Genomic DNA, 16,102 nt, shown 5'->3' with positions numbered 1-16,102 from the left:
AAATGATACTGAACTAAGGAGACTTTGGCTCTGGGACACAACATTGGTCAAAGTCTCTTTTGTACTCTCATGCTGCCATCCTAATGTCAGGAAGTACTCAAGCCTTAGAACCATATGGAGCCCCATGATCATTGAAGTAGGTCTTGTGGTTTCCCTCTGTCTATACCTAGAAGTTGATAATGCACCCATAACCTCCTGGCCAGTATTTTATTTCATTTCATTTCATGTCCTTTTTTCAAAAAATAGATTTCATTTTTTAGAGCGGTTTTAGGTTCACAGCAAAATTGAGCAAAAAGTACAGAGAGTTCTGTTATACCCTGTGCCCGGAGCACACACGGTCTCCCCCACCAGCATTTTAATTTTGTTGGTGGAAATCACCAACTGATCCAATTTTCTAAGAAAGACACAAGTGGAAGTCAGAGCTACAAATAAGTATTACGTGGTTTTGACATCCAGTAGCTGGGTATATTTATGGACACATTCCTTTTATTCTTACTATTAGTTTGTGCACAAATGGACCCATTCCTGAGGCTTCTGCAAATTGCCCGTACTCGCTCTCCATCCGCTTATACATAAATACTTTCCTGAGTGCTTAATGCAGTTGGCAGTGACAGCAGGGCCCCAACATCAGTTCATTCTTTCATTCATCCGTCTTCTCACCCATTCATTCATTCTGATATTCTGATGTGAGAATGCTGGCTTATTTTATTATTGTAGTAGCCCGTGCTGCAGAGCCCTTTGGAGGGAAATGACGGGCTGGAAGATTGCATGGATGACCCTCACGGTGCTTATCCACCGATTTTTTTTTTTTTTTTTTAAATTTTATTTATTTATGATAGTCACACAGAGAGAGAGAGAGAGAGAGGCAGAGACACAGGCAGAGGGAGAAGCAGGCTCCATGCACCGGGAGCCTGACGTGGGATTCGATCCCGGGTCTCCAGGATCGCGCCCTGGGCCAAAGGCAGGCGCCAAACCGCTGCGCCACCCAGGGATCCCCCCGATTTTTTTTTTTAAACAAAAAACAACAACAAAACACTCAAGACACAGTCCCAAACTGGATTTTATTGAAATGCCAGGAGCAGGTGCATGTCAAAGTAGGGAGGGAAGGAAGGAAGAAGGAAGGAAGGAAGGAAGGAAGGAAGGAAGGAAGGAAGGAAGGAAGGAAGGAAGGAAGGAAGGAAAGGAGGGAGGAAGGAAAAGGAAGGAAGGAAGGAAAGGAGGAGGAAGGAAAGGAAGGAAGGAGAAGGAAGGAAGGAAGGAAGGAAGGAAGGAAGGAAGGAAGGAAGGAAGGAAGGAAGGAAGGAAGGGGGTGCAGGCTGTATGAGGTGGCAGGAAGGGGCAGGCCCCATGTCCACGGCGGGCATCCTCTCTCTCCGCCAAGGGCCGAGTGGCTCCTATCACCTGACCCCACAACAGCTCGCTTGGGCCTGCAGGGCCTTTCCCCCTGGACCGTGGAGGCCCCAGGAGGGACTGGAAGCACTCCTTTTTCTCTCTTGTGAGCGAGGAGAAGGCAAGGATGCAGGAGAGGGAGGTACGTTTCATAGAAACGTTACTTCTTTGTGTAAAAAAAAAAAAAATAGCATAAAGATGAACCTAATGAAACGCAGATGAGGAGGGCATCAGTGGCTGAGCATGTGCCTTGGGCTCAGGTCCTGACCCTGGGGTCCGGGGATCGCGTCCCGCATGGGGTCCCCTAGGGAGCCTGCTTCTCCCTCTGCCTGCGTGTGCGTGTGCGCGCGTGTGTGTGTGTGTGTGTGTGATGAATAAATGAAACCTTGAAAAGAAGGAGCGAGCTGCAGATGACCTGGGCGCGCCGCGCCCCTGTCCCCACCGCCCCGCAGGCTTGGGCAGCGGGATGGCCTACCTGCCGGCCGTGGTCATGGTGGGCAGGTACTTCCAGAAGAGACGCGCGCTGGCGCAGGGCCTCAGCACCACCGGGACGGGGTTCGGCACGTTCCTCATGACGCTGCTGCTCAAGCACCTGTGCGCGGAGTACGGCTGGCGCGACGCGATGTTCATCCAGGGCGCCGTGTCCTTGAACCTGTGCGTGTGCGGCGCGCTCCTGAGGCCCCTGGCGGCGCGCGGGGACCCCGAGGGCCCGGGCGGGGAGGCGCCGGCTCGCCCGCCGGGACCGGGGCCGGGGCCGGGGCCGGGGGCCGCGGGGCCCGAGGAGCAGGCGGGGGAGCCCCGGGGCGCCCTCGGGGTCCTCAAGACGGCCGGCCGGCTGGGCAGGAGGGTCCGCAAGGGCTTCCGCGACTGGTCCTCGGGCTACTTCGGGACCGCCTCGCTCTTCACCAACCGGAGGTTTGTCGCCTTCATTCTCTGGGCTTTGTTCGCCTACAGCAGCTTTGTCATCCCCTTCATCCACCTCCCGGAGATAGTCCATTTGTACCGCTTGTCCGAGCAAAACGACGTGTTCCCTCTGACCTCCATCATAGCCATAGTGCACATCCTCGCAAAAGTGATCCTGGGCGTCGTGGCCGACCTGCCCTGCATCCGCGTGTGGAACGTCTTCCTGATGGCCAACGTCACCCTCGTCCTCAGCATCTTCATTCTGCCCCTGATGCACACCTACGCCGGCCTGGCCGTCATCTGCGCCCTGATCGGCTTCTCCAGCGGCTATTTCTCCCTGATGCCCGTGGTGACCGAAGACCTGGTGGGGATCGAGCACCTGGCCAACGCCTACGGCATCATCATCTGTGCCAACGGCATCTCGGCGCTGCTGGGACCACCCTTCGCAGGTAAGCGCCACGGGGTTGGAGATGCTCCCGGCGCGTGCGGACAGTTGCTTGGGTTCGCCTTTGTATTTGGAGTCCAAGGCAAATGAGAAAGAAGCTCCCGTTTGCCTTCACCCTCCTTCCCCTTTCTTTCTTTCTTTCTTTCTTTCTTTCTTTCTTTCTTTCTTTCTTTCTTTCTTTCTTTCTTTCTTTCTTCTTCTTTCTTTCTTTCTTTCTTCTTTCTTTCTTTCTTTCTTTCTTTCTTTCTTCTTCCTTCCTTCTCTTCCTTCCTTCCTTCCTTCCTTTTCTTTCTTTCTCCTTTCTTTCTTCTTCTTTTAATATATTTATTTATTTATTCATGAAAGACGCAGAGGAGAGAGAGAGGCAGAGACAGAGGCAGAGGGAGAAGCAGGCTCCATGCAGGGAGCCCGACGTGGGACTCGATCCCGGGTCTCCAGGACCAGGCTCTGGGCGGAAGGCAGGCGCTAAACCGCTGAGCCACCCAGGGATTCCCCCTCCTTCCCCCTTTCCATTCCGGTCCCCCAACTTGTCACTGGCAAATGGTAGCAAGGGAACGGTCATTCTTTCCAACAGAATGCAGATGAACTCTGATCTTTGTCTGCGAAGGCCAGGCTAGTAAGGTAGGCGATGGAATAGTGCGGAAACCCCGGTCCATCGGGGGGAGGCAGCCTCTGCCCACCTCCAATGGATTTCTGACACCAAGAAACATGGAAAATTATTGCCAGATCCTCTACTGTTAGGGTTTTTGTCCTCCAAGAAAAATGAGGACTCTGGGCTCTTAGGTGACAGGTCCAGATTTTTTTAATTGATTTTCCTTCAACTTAATCTCTTTTTAAGTGAACAGAGTTGACATACATTACATTAGTTTCAGGCGTACAACATAGGGGCTCAATAATTATGTACAGTATGGAATGCTCACCATGATGAGTGTCATTACCATAACATTTCCACATTTTTAAAACACGGTGTGTAGGTCCCACACAACACATGTATGAGCTGGATCTAGCCCAGTAACAGTTTCTTGTCGCTGCTATAATTGCCACAAACTTAGTGGCTTAAGACAGTACAGATTTATTATCTCTCAGTTCTAGAGGTCATGAGGCTGCAGGCTCAACGTATCAGCAGAACTGCATTCTTCTGGAAGCTCTTTGAAGGAAAATCCTCCCCCCTCCTTTTTTTTATCTTTTAGAGCTTCTAGAGACCGCCTGCATCTGTGGCTCCTAGGCCCTTCCTGCACCTTCTAAGCCACTGACATAGCAGTGGTCATAGACCTCTTTCTGATTCTGACTCTCCTGCCTCCTTCTTGCACTTATAAAGACATCTGGGTTACATTGGGTCTGGGGAACAATCCATGATAACCCCCATCACAAGGTCCTTAACCCAGTCACATCTGCAGAGTCTTTTTTGCCACATAACATGACATTTGTAGGTTCCAGGGAATAGCGCTTGAGTAGTTGGGGAGAGTTGGGGCATTTGCCCACCGGAGGCCCGGAGGCCACCAGCTGACGACACCCAGGGCAAGCTCTCTCACACGTGTTCACCTCAGTTCAATGGAGAACTTACTTCTTGCAATGCGCATACCAGAAATCACAGGTACCGAGTCCTATGGCAGCCGGGGACCTCTCTGAACCTGTTGTTTGTGGAAAAACACATGAGGATTGGCCGGTAGTCTTAATCCCCAAGAGGCCCAGGTACTGGACAAAGGTGACAAAGTCCACCCTCTGTCCAGAGATTGGAGGCAGGGGCTGGGGCCAGACCTCAACACAAAGGCGCTATCCAGAGGTGGCGTGCAGGGCTGCCAGGCCAGGACTGGTGGCTTTTGTCAAAGCCACCAGAGGTTTTGTGCAATGCTGTAAATGGACTTGTTAGATGCCCGCACTCCCTGCTCATCTGGCCCCTCCTGGCCCTTTGTTCCTGTATCCTCTGCAGGAATCCCTCTTCCAGGGAACCCAATAGGTGCATGACATGGCCATCCCTGTCCCTTCCTTCCCAGTCTCTCTAGGGATCATACAGTCATCTCCTATCCTAAAACCTCACTGGCTTATATCAACACATTCACTTTAAAGTGCCCTACAAAAATAAAAAATAAATAAAATAAAAATCAAATAAAATAAATAAAATAAAAATAATAAAAGTAATGAAGTTCCCTACAGAATTTGAAGCTCAAGAAAGCAGGGATTTTTGCTCATACAGCTGACAACACTGGCAGCTGGCTGAATAACAGTTTAAGAACCAAGACTCACTTTAGGAAACCCAGCAGCCCACGAGGACCTCTCTTAGGTCAAGCTGCTCCTGTTCTTTGCCTGTATGCAGAGATGCAGGCACAGCATTTCTAGGTGAGGGTCAATAACTATATAAGTGCAGCAAACTGTATTGACAGCTGTAAAGTCAGAACTCGCTCAGTGATCTGTAGAATTCTCAGTTAGGGATGCATCTGGCCATAAAAGAACACCCCACCAATGGTAGCTTAAACAGAGATTTAATTTATTTTGCATTGAATATAGCTGACATACATTACATTACATAATTGTGTCGCATAAACCAAAATCTATAATTCAGAGATACAGGATGGTGTTGAGACAGCGTCTCCAAGAACCTCCTGGCCTTTTCCTCATGCCAGTTGCCTCATGGCCACACAATGGCCACTGCAGCTACAGCCCCTACATCCTCGTCTGTAACAAGGAGGAAAATGGGAAGAAAGACTCCGTTTCAGCAGACTTTCGTTTTCATCTGATTGGCCAGAACTGTGTCAGACAGCTAGTCCATGCTTCAAGGGGAATTGTATTTTGCTTCCTAGCCTCTGTAGTCGAGGAGGGAAAAGAAAAAAGAAGGGAGATTGGGGGTTGGATCAGGCAACCAACAGTACCTTCCAGAGATGTTAAAATGAAATATCCATTAAGGGGATGCGGATATTATCGGTGGCTCATCCGTTCTCTTGCTGAAGGTTCTCCAGTTATATTGTCTGTGGGAATGGAATCTGTCGATGGTTCTTCTCATGATCCAGGCGTACTTTCTGCTTCTAATAGTCGGTCTGGGGTTGTTTTTACACTGATCCACCAGTTTTCAGTAGCAGCATCCCAACACAGCTGTGAGGTGCGGCTTAGGCAATTCATGATCAATCTTCATTAAAGCACCGACGTCGGTCTGCATGATTTCTTTATCTCATTCCCATGTCATGTCCTTCTCAGCAAATAGCATTCCAGAGCACTTTTTGGAGGGGAGGAGAAAGGAGTTAGAATGGGAAGCAGGGAGTTATCTCCAGCCCTCAGTCATCAGGTGTTACCTCTGCCTGCTTCAGGGTCCTAGACGTAGGCTCGGTGGCTGAATGCCATCCATGGACTCTGAAATCAGTGTTCTGCTGTGCGTCTCTAGGCCAGCAACCGAGGGGACTCTCTTATTATGTGTTTCTTCTCCTTGCACTGAAATCATCCACCAAGAAATGCCAAACAGCATCGTTGGCTAATGGCGTTGCCCTTAATTCACTGACTTTCCAGGCCAAAGAGCCAACGTCCAGTGAGATGTAAGCCTGCTCTTTTATGCCTCGTAGCTCAGAAGCTACTGGCAGTACAAATGACCAAATTACCACTTAAATCCTTGCTAGAAATTTGAGGTGGGCCAGGAATTATTACCTGCGGGGTTTGCTACAGGGAAAATTATTGTTCACGTTACCTTTTTCTTTTTTAATGGGTTCAGAAATGAATGTGTTTTCCATTTTTCAAAGTGGTTTCTACTGGCATACAGAAATCTGGCACCACTCACTAGTGTGTTAGATAATCGCTCGGTTCCATTTAGAAGAATGTACAATCAGAGAGTGAACAGACATTTCAGCTGTATCATTTAGCAACAAGACCTTCTTGATCTAATTCATTTATAATATTGTTGGGCATTCAGTTCATCTCTGTAAAGATATAATAATAGTGCGTACTTTTCTAGACGTTTTCAGTGTAAAATACAGCAAAACGTGGCCACCAGAGTTGCCTAAATCTGCGTATACCTCCTCCCTTTGCCTAAAATATAACAGCATAGCAACAATTTGCAGTGTTTTTCCTCAAAAGCTGGGAATACCTACTTAATAAATAAGAAAAGTAGGCATCATTCCTCATCTGACAGCTCTAAGGAAAAGTGAATGTAACTTCATAGGGAACCAGATTTTACTTGGAAGCTGTTGATTTGAATTTATGGTTGGATCGGAGTTGCCAAGGATGCCAGGCTCCGAACCAAGGAACCGAGATCACACCCGTAGGGAGAGGTGGTGAAGGATGAACGAGGTGGGCAGAAACACCATTTCTCTGAAGAGTTATGTCCCTGTGTGCTGGCGATCAAGCACATGGTGAAGTCCTATCTCTCCTGACCCACTTTGCCTCTGATGCAGGAATGGATTCGGTTCAAACCCGCAGAAATGTTACAACAGGCACCAAAGATCAAGGGCAGGATTCAGAGTCATTTACAAGTAAATCCTAAAGGTAGACCAGAGAAACCTAGGGGATAATTTTCACATAAAATTTAGGACAACTGTTCCAGTTTGTTACTATGAAATTGTTTGGAGGAATTGGGTGCACTTTTTAAAAAACGGACACACGAGTTACTTTTATATATTTTTTATTTTTTTTACGAGTTACTTTTAAAGATAGACCCCCTTTTACAAACATTTATACTTTTTGAGGAAAGAAAATATTTTAAAATATAATGGACTCAGTTTAACAACTGTAACAATGTATAATGTACTTAGCATTTTCTGTCGTCTGCAGGGGCAAGAGGGGGGATCGAGCGGAAAGCAGGGGATGCTAGGGTGTTAGGGACGATGGTGTTTATTACCGTCCCCGCAGGAGGGGGAACTGTATACGGACAGACAAGAAACCAGGAGAAAATGTGTTTAGAACTCCAAAAATTGGTGGCTCATGCTCCCGGTTAAGCTTGGGGCTCCAGGGGAAAGAGGGAGGTAGGGGCCACATCACAGACCCCCGGAGCTTATCATATTCAACTACTTCAAACAAAAAAGGAAATACGTAGTCTGAGCTAAATACAAATTAATTTTCCAGTCAGTTAAGACTTTGTCCCATCTCCGAGATCCATGTTCAGCCGCAATGATAGTTCAGCTCATTTCAGATGTCAGTGTTTGGGACTCACAGCCGTGATCTCAATGCTGTCACCCAACCATATGAAAAGCACAGATTTAACTATTGAGGTGACAAGAGCAGCTTTCATAGGGGTTGAGTGGGGTATGAGAACCTCATTTATATTTATTGATTGTTTTTAATTGTGGCCTCTAGATAGCCCTATTGCACACTCAGTTTATAGACACAGACCACACCTTGTTCCCTGCGAGGGGACCCTTCACTTCTGCCTAATTCAGAGGCTGGAGGGTGTCACACGGCGACACTGAGCCGAGTTGGGTGCGTTCTAGCTCATATGTCATATCCCAGTGTCTTCCTGATTCAGTTCTGAGGCCGAACCTTTGTTTTTGGATTATATATTTCATCTCCCTCGTTCCTCTGGTTGCAAACTGGAGATTAAGAAAAGCCAGTAGAGCGTTTTCCCAACGCTGCATCTCAAGAGTGCGGGGTTTTCCTCTTCCGTGTGTTTGGATCAAATAACAAAACTCCAAAAAAGTTGGTTGACTTTTCAAGTGTATCTGGAGTTCACAGCTTGTAAGTGGTTAAAATATATAAATGTTTCATGCAGGCAAGTGTTTGTTTTCCTTTATGACTACCTTGACTCACCCAGGCCTGTTAATTATGCAGGAGATACAATAAGGAGCGAGACAGACCATTGCCAGGAAGTCAGAGGTACTAATTGGCACATTTAGCAGTTGCTTTTGTGTAGCTGTTTGCTGGTGGGAGAAGGTTCAGTTGCATTTATGCAATCATGTGCCAGTTAGATATTTCTTAAAAAGACATTTTTGCCAAGTGGTCACGAAACACCACGTTTGGTCCTTAAGTCATTCCTGTTTTCTTTATGTCTTTGCTAATATGTACCTGTTGATATAAAAAAAGCGAATGTTCAAAATTTACGTTTTTACCATAAATGAAATTCTTGTGGATGGCTTCAACCTCTCAGTTCACATGGTTTGGCTACGTGGGGACTGCGACATGTGACTGATTCTTAGATTTAGTCACTGAAATCTAATCACATTTCATTAGTTTCTTTAAAAAAAAAAAAAGATTTTATTTATTTACTCATGAGAGACACAGAGAGAGAGAGAGAGAGAGAGAGAGAGAGGCAGAGACACAGGCAGAGGGAGAAGCAGGCTCCACACAGGGAGCCCGACGTGGGACTCGATCCCAGGTCTCCGGGATTGCGCCCTGGGCTGAAGGCAGATGCTTAACCGCTGAGCCACCTAGGCTGCCCCATATTTCATAATTTCTGAGAATTTTTTTTCACACTTTAACACTTCTGAAATTGGAATGCATTTTACAAAGTCCCAGAAAACAGAGTCGTATTTTAACTGACAAGGATATTTCTTTCTTATCGCTACCTAAAATAATGATGCATCATGCAACTCGTGATACCTTAGAATCCTTGAAGCATAGTAGTATTTTGCGGAGTGCCTAGTAAGATTATTATAGGAAAATTTTAGGTTATAGTATTAAAAACTGATCATTTAGTCAGCATTGAAGGTTGTATCCTTGACAATTTAAAGTTCTCTGTATATAGAAATACTAAAGTTTTATAGCTGTAAATGTGAATTTTATAAGACATGGACCATCCTTCTAGAACAGATGTTGACTCTCAAACATTCCACAGTGAATGAAAGTTCAAATGTCTTCTGCTCAGCCTCTTTTGATATACCCTAGAAACTTCTTCAGAAGAGTTTCGACGGTTTGAGAAAAGATTTGTGGTTATATTTGTGAAAAAAGAAAATCATTAGGTTCACTTTTCACGGCTGGCTGTGTGCCAGCCTGAGAGACTCAGGGCTGGGAGCCAGATTCTCCCAAGGGTCGGCCAGCTACTGTTTCCGTACCTTAAGCACTTTGTAAGGTATTCTAGCAGCTTGGAAGCTAAATGCCTGCCATTTTCAGGTCCTGAGAACTCTGGCTTATATAGCCTGGGCTTAAAAATGGCTAAATGAAATGTTTGGGGCACTATATGACATATAAATAAGTTCTTATAGAAATATTTACAGGAGCAATCATTGTGTTCTTGACTTTTAGCAACTATGTTACGCTGAATAGATTCCTTTCTGTTTTGCAGGCTGGATCTATGACATCACAGAAAAATACGATTTTTCCTTTTATATATGTGGCTTACTCTACATGGTAGGAATACTCTTTTTACTCATTCAGCCATGTATTCAAATGATAGAACAATCCAGAAAAAAATACCTGGATGGTGCCCACGTTTAGCGTCCTGTTGTGTTTCCTGGAAGATTTCTTTGTGGTACTCATGCCTACCTCACATGGTTGCTGTGAGGAGCCTGTGACGTTGTGGGGAAGCGCTCTGTATGGTTGCTGGCACTGTCACTTGTAAATGCCATGGTCACGACTTCATCTGAAAGCTTCACTGCCTCTCGGGTTGGGAAGAAGCAATGCGCGCAAGGTATGTAAGACTTGCCTGCTTTTTAGAGATGACAAAGTCCTTCGAAGACGGCCTGTTAAATAATTGGTAGAAATGCCCTTACAGAAACTATTCCATCATCACCCACTGGGCCTAATAAGCTTTTAGATACAGCTTTTGAAAAACAAAGATGAGGAATAAAATCTTTTCAACTCGACTACTACTTGTATGGTGGAAATAAATTATCGAAGTGCTTCTGGAAAGCTTATAGGTGAATGGGTTTCAAGCACAAGAATACGACGAGGCTTCAGAACGTGTTACAGGTCACTGTTGATCTAGTAGTCAAAAGCAAAGTAGGCTCTAATTTCAAAGGTAATACATTTAGTACAATTAAAGAAACACAGTTTATATTTTTATGGAAGAATTTTGCAGCGAGGGAGCACAGGTTTTCAATCTTCCTCTAAGAAAAGCACCTATCATCCATCCTAATTTAGTATTATTTAGTGATTAACTGAATCCTAAGACAAAACCTAGATAAATAATAATGACTTCCTTAGCAAAAAGCCGTATCTGTCACACAAACATGGAATCAAGGGCTATGGTTCGAGCACTTTTACTCATATCATTGGCCTCTTCGTTTACAAGCATGATCTGGGGTTTATGAGAATTTTTTTTCTGAGTTTCTCCCGCCCACTAAATAAAACAGAGAAGCAACTACTGGCTGATATATAAAGTTGGCAGTTAAATCATCTGGAAAGTGTGTTACTAATCCAAAACGAGCGACTCTCAAGTTGCGAGGGTAATAAACGGAACGACCTTGGTCTACACGTCTGTGCACTTGACGCTGGAGTGGCGGTGACCCTTGGTCCTTCTCTGGGGCCTCTTGTTATAGAGACAGTTCATCTGCCTGAGCTCGACACGCTTTTAAAAATTGTTCTGTTCATTGATTTCATATGCAAGATAACTGTAATCCATGACATCAAGTAACGCTCTTCCTTTATCCGAGATCTCTATTTTTCTAAGCCAATTTTCCGACTGCAGCGTGTTCTCCCCCAGAATCATTTCTGAAATCTCGGGCTGCCTTACTTAATTACACATATTTTAGAACCATTTCAATTTCTACTCACAATTTGCTCCTCCCACACATACAAATCCTTTAATGCCATTGCCAGTGTCTGGGGTCAAACGCATCTAAAGTGAGCACAGACCATTCTCAATTATCCTTGGTTATTAGAGGCAGGAATTGTACCAGCAATTGGCATCACCGAGTGTTACCCCAAGCTTGATTTTCACCAACAGTTTCAGACTTTCCCTCCACCGAGTGCTTCAGAGTTGTTAACAAGTTTCCTTCGTGTTCCATCTCCATTATTTCCTGTTTTAACGTCTAGTGGGAGGGGTTGTATAATCAAAGGGACCACCAAAATCACAATATTAATAAAAGGCAGCTAATGGAAAGGAGAAACAAAAGCATGGTTAGTATACGCACTCAATATTACCTCTAATGACTCAAGAATCGCCTGTAAATTGTTATAGATAATAAATTGCATGTCATCCTCCATTTGGTTCAACACGACGACCTATTTGTTATCATTACAGCTTTGGCTGCTGTTTTAGAATCCAGCTGTCTATTTTGATCAAGGTATTCCTAAATCCTGAGGCAATGCTCTATCTCTCTCTCTAGATATTTACTGTAAAATCAGATAATTAGACTGAAAAAAAACACATGACTACATGACTTCCATTACTTCCATTTTCAGACAACACCGAATTAAGTATTTTGAATGGTGCTGTAGCCAATGCGTTTTGATGCTCTGCGCTGCTGGCTGTGCATCATGAACAGGATCTTTTTATCCAGTTACGCGGCTTTCGTTATACCCAAGTTAGATCGGCTCATGTGCAGTTTATACAGGTGTTCACTGACTCTCTGCATTTATGGAATGGTGATTTCTACCAAATCAGAAGTTCCTATTTTACAAAAACAATAAAACCTGCTTGCAATATTCATGTTGATAAGAGAATAAAAGAGAATGCTATGAAGAATCACAGCAAATAAATGAATACTTCTCGTTTAAACTATGTTATTCCTTACAGTTCTTTGACAATATTATAAAGGGTTAATTGTATATTTATACCATGTGTTTATAGTGTGGCCCTCACATACCCAACTAATTTTTATTTACATATGATGAAATAAATTTTGTCCTCTTTAAAGATGGTCAGCGTGTCTTTGTATAAAATCTCTATTTTCTTGGCCTTGAGGGGGGATGTCCTAAACCGAAACTGATATTTATCTATTTGGTTCTTTACCCTGGAACAGTTTTTCTCTAGATGTGGTCATAGAACCACCTGGAGAGAATCATGTACGGTAGTTGTTAGAAGTGCTCAGTCCAGCTATCACATTTGAAATGTACACATTTAATCCAGCAATTGCATTTCTAAATTTTTCCTACACATGAACAAAGAAAAATGAACAAAGGTTTTTTTGATTTGTTTGTTATGTAAAAGACTGGAAACAATTTAAATGTCCATCAATGGGGAACTGTAAAATAAAGTATGGTATTTACGCAACTATCTCTTTAAAAAGGACACATCTATAAAATTAGGAAACCTTGTCCAAAATATATTTCTAAAAGAAAAAGGCAAGATAAAATATATTTAATGTGCTTCCAATTATGTTTTTGTTAACTCCAAACAAAGGTTATTCATATGGCTTGTGTATAGAGGGAGAACATTTCCAGAAAGAAATAGAAGAAAACATTAGCAGTGGTCAGCTCCGAGGAGGGAGGTTTGGGAACTGGGGTGGGTCTGACTGTTTTTTCTCATGCACATAATGCTTTCTTAATTCAAAATGTATATACAAAATTATTTTAAATGCAGATTCCTGGGGCCACTTAAAATCTAATGAACTGGAATCTTGTGGGATGAGGCCAATGAACCTGCCTGCTAGATCAGGTGATTCTTATGCACACTGAAGTTAGAGACCCACTCTCAACATATTTAAGATTAAAACATTCCAAACAGGGGTGCCTGGGTGGCTCAGTGGGTTGGGTATCTGCCTTTGGCTCAGGTCATGGTTTGGGAGTCCTGGGATCAAGCCCCACATGGGGAGGGTTGGAGGAGTCCCAGCCCAGCAGGGAATCTGTCTTTCCCTCTTCCCACTGGTCTCTCTCTCTCAAATAAATAACTGATCTTTTTTAAAAAATCCAAATCAATTTCATATACTTGTCCTGACTCTCTCACATTGATTATTTCCTTTTATACAACATTCTGGTCAATTACTATCTTTGGAGCACCCATAGTGTGTAATATTTTAATTTTATTAGGGCTTTCTGTTTCCATGGTCCTTTTCCAATCAACAAATGTAAACTGAGCTTCTATAAGAACAAAACAGGCAGAGGTAAAGCACCTGCCCTCAAGTAGCCTGCGTGCAGAGGTACTTTGCTCTTGAAACGGACTGAACGTACCAGTGTCATCACAAAGCTGAGGGAAATTGGACTCATCATCTGTTTAAATGAAACTGTAACTGATAGTATAAGATGCATAGAGGTTTTTTTTTAATAAATTTATTTTTTATTGGTGTTCAATTTGCCAACATACAGAATAACACCCAGTGCTCATCCCATCAAGTGCCCCCCTCAGTGCCCGTCACCCAGTCACCCCCACCCCCACCCACCTCCCCTTCTACCACCCTGCATAGAGGCTTAGTAGAAGATTGAAGAACTATCACTAGGTATAGCTACTTGTCAAGTGCTATACAGACTGCTACAAGAGCTGGATTTACACATCTCAAGCTCTTACAGTCTCAGGAAAAATAATCTGAAAAATAATCTGAAAAATTCTCTGCAATTCTCTGAAAAATAATCAAGACAAAATTATTTTAAATGCGGATTCCTGGGGCCACTTAACAAAGATCCATTGGGAGATTGTACCTCTTACTGATCTTTACCACATTCAAAATCAAAACTCAGACATTTAAAAAAATATGCATGCATTACTTCATTTTAGAACAACAATTAAGGAGCCTACTATTAATATAAATAGCACATTTTTATGAAAAGTAGCCAAATTTTCCCTTTTTTTAGTAAGAATAATGGTGTTGTTTTACATTTTTGTAAATTTCTTTAATATATGGCTTTATAGAAGACAGCTGGATTCTCATCTTTCTTTGCTTCTGTATTCAATCTGTTGTGATAGGTGGTTTTGATTGACATACATGAAGAAATGTGTATATATCAATATGTAGTTGGAAAGGGAGGAATATTTTATTTTAGGGTCGAGGACTATTTTAAGTCTTTTCAGATAATTGTAGGGGTTTTTTTTTAATTTTATTTATTTATTCATGAGCGATACACAGAGAGAAGCAGACACAGGCAGAGGGAGAAGCAGGCCCCCTGCAGGGAGCCTGATGCCATACTCGATCCCAGGACCCCAGGATCATGACCTGAGCCAAAGGCAGACACTCAGCCACTAAGCGACCCAGCTACCCTGTAGGGATTTTTTTGATACCATGCCAAAACTCAACACACTTATATTTCTTACAGGTTAGTGGCAATGTGGAATCTGACACAGTATCAATGAGCTTTTTGTACAATCTTCACATTAGAAGCCATTGATCTGTCTTGCACTTTGGTGAATCTTTTGCCCAGTTATGATTATGTAACATAAAGCTTTAGTCATTTGGAAAATACGGGTCCACTGAGTCTTATAGATCTTCCAGATGTTTGTATATTTTATACAGTGTGTTTAAAAAATCACATGATCTTGTGTGGTTCCATTTATATGAAATATCCAGACTAGACAAATCCATAAGGACAGAAAAGCTTATTGGTGGTCGCCAGAGGCTGGGGGAGAAATGGGAATAGGGGAGTGACTGCTAGTGGGCACTGCTATCAGGGTATCCTCCAGGCTGATGAAAATGTTCTGGAACTAGATACTTGTTGCATAATTTTGTGAATATATAAAAACCACCCAATTATATGCTTTCAAAGGGTGAATTTCATGGTATGTAAATTCTATCTCAATTGGCAAGTGGACAAGCTCATGGAGGTTGATATAAATTATCCAAAATTCTAATTTCCTTTTGAAAGCTTAAATATTATCATTGGCAACAAATACTGCAGTTATTTTCCTTGAAGTGACAGCCTCATTTTCAATAATGTGTCTGCCAAATATAAACACGGCATTTCATGGAAAAGGCACCAGTGAGCTTGCAGCTTAGTTACAGAAGTGCTTTTCCCAAGACAACCATTGGACTTTGATTTACAGCAGCTGTGCTTTGTACCGACTTCCCATTTTGTCACACGGAATATTAAAAAAAAGATGTGGACTCAAGAGGAAAGACTTAATAAAGGTAAGGTGATGATAATTTTTACAGTTTCAACAAAGATAAGTGAATCCGGCCATTATTTGGCAGCAAACGCATGGCAGGGAAAAATACAATGACTTCCAGGACATTCTTCGGCCTGTGCTAAGGCGCCAGTAGTTTTGAGCCACCGTTGCTTTTGCACCATCAGTGCAAACATCAACACAGTTGCTCTGGGATCAGCCATGAGGGTGAATAAAATTGTTCAATATTGTGAATGTTTCAGCACCACTTGAGTTTGTTTTCAAGCATTCCCATAAAAAAAGATCTGGGAGGGATCCCTGGGTGGCGCAGTGGTTTAGCGCCTGCCTTTGGCCCAGGGCGCGATCCTGGAGACCCGGGATGGAGTCCCACGTTGGGCTCCTGGTGCATGGAGCCTGCTTCTCCCTCTACCTGTGTCTCTGCCTCTCTCTCTCTCTCTCTCTGTGACTATCATAAATAAATAAAACAATAAATAAAAAATAATTTATAAAAAAAAAAGATCTAGGAGATGAGGGGATGGCTTGGG

At 43.6% G+C, this 16,102-nt stretch overlaps 1 protein-coding gene across 1 annotated transcript in view; it reads left to right on the top strand.

Annotated features, from left to right (window-relative positions):
- SLC16A14 (solute carrier family 16 member 14) overlaps window positions 1-12,443 on the top strand; it is a 31,340-nt gene extending 18,897 nt beyond the window's left edge. Inside the window, exons 4-5 of the mRNA XM_025420752.3 lie at window positions 1,842-2,741; window positions 9,930-12,443. Coding sequence (XP_025276537.2) covers window positions 1,842-2,741; window positions 9,930-10,081 — 1,052 coding nt within the window. The 3' untranslated portion in view covers window positions 10,082-12,443. The remainder of the gene's footprint in view (window positions 1-1,841; window positions 2,742-9,929) is intronic.
- The last annotated feature ends 3,659 nt before the right edge of the window (window positions 12,444-16,102 follow it).

Source organism: Canis lupus, chromosome 25 (genome assembly GCF_003254725.2).
Source record: "Canis lupus dingo isolate Sandy chromosome 25, ASM325472v2, whole genome shotgun sequence".
Classification (NCBI taxonomy): Eukaryota; Metazoa; Chordata; class Mammalia; order Carnivora; family Canidae; genus Canis; species Canis lupus.
This window is presented reverse-complemented; position numbering and strand designations above follow the sequence as displayed.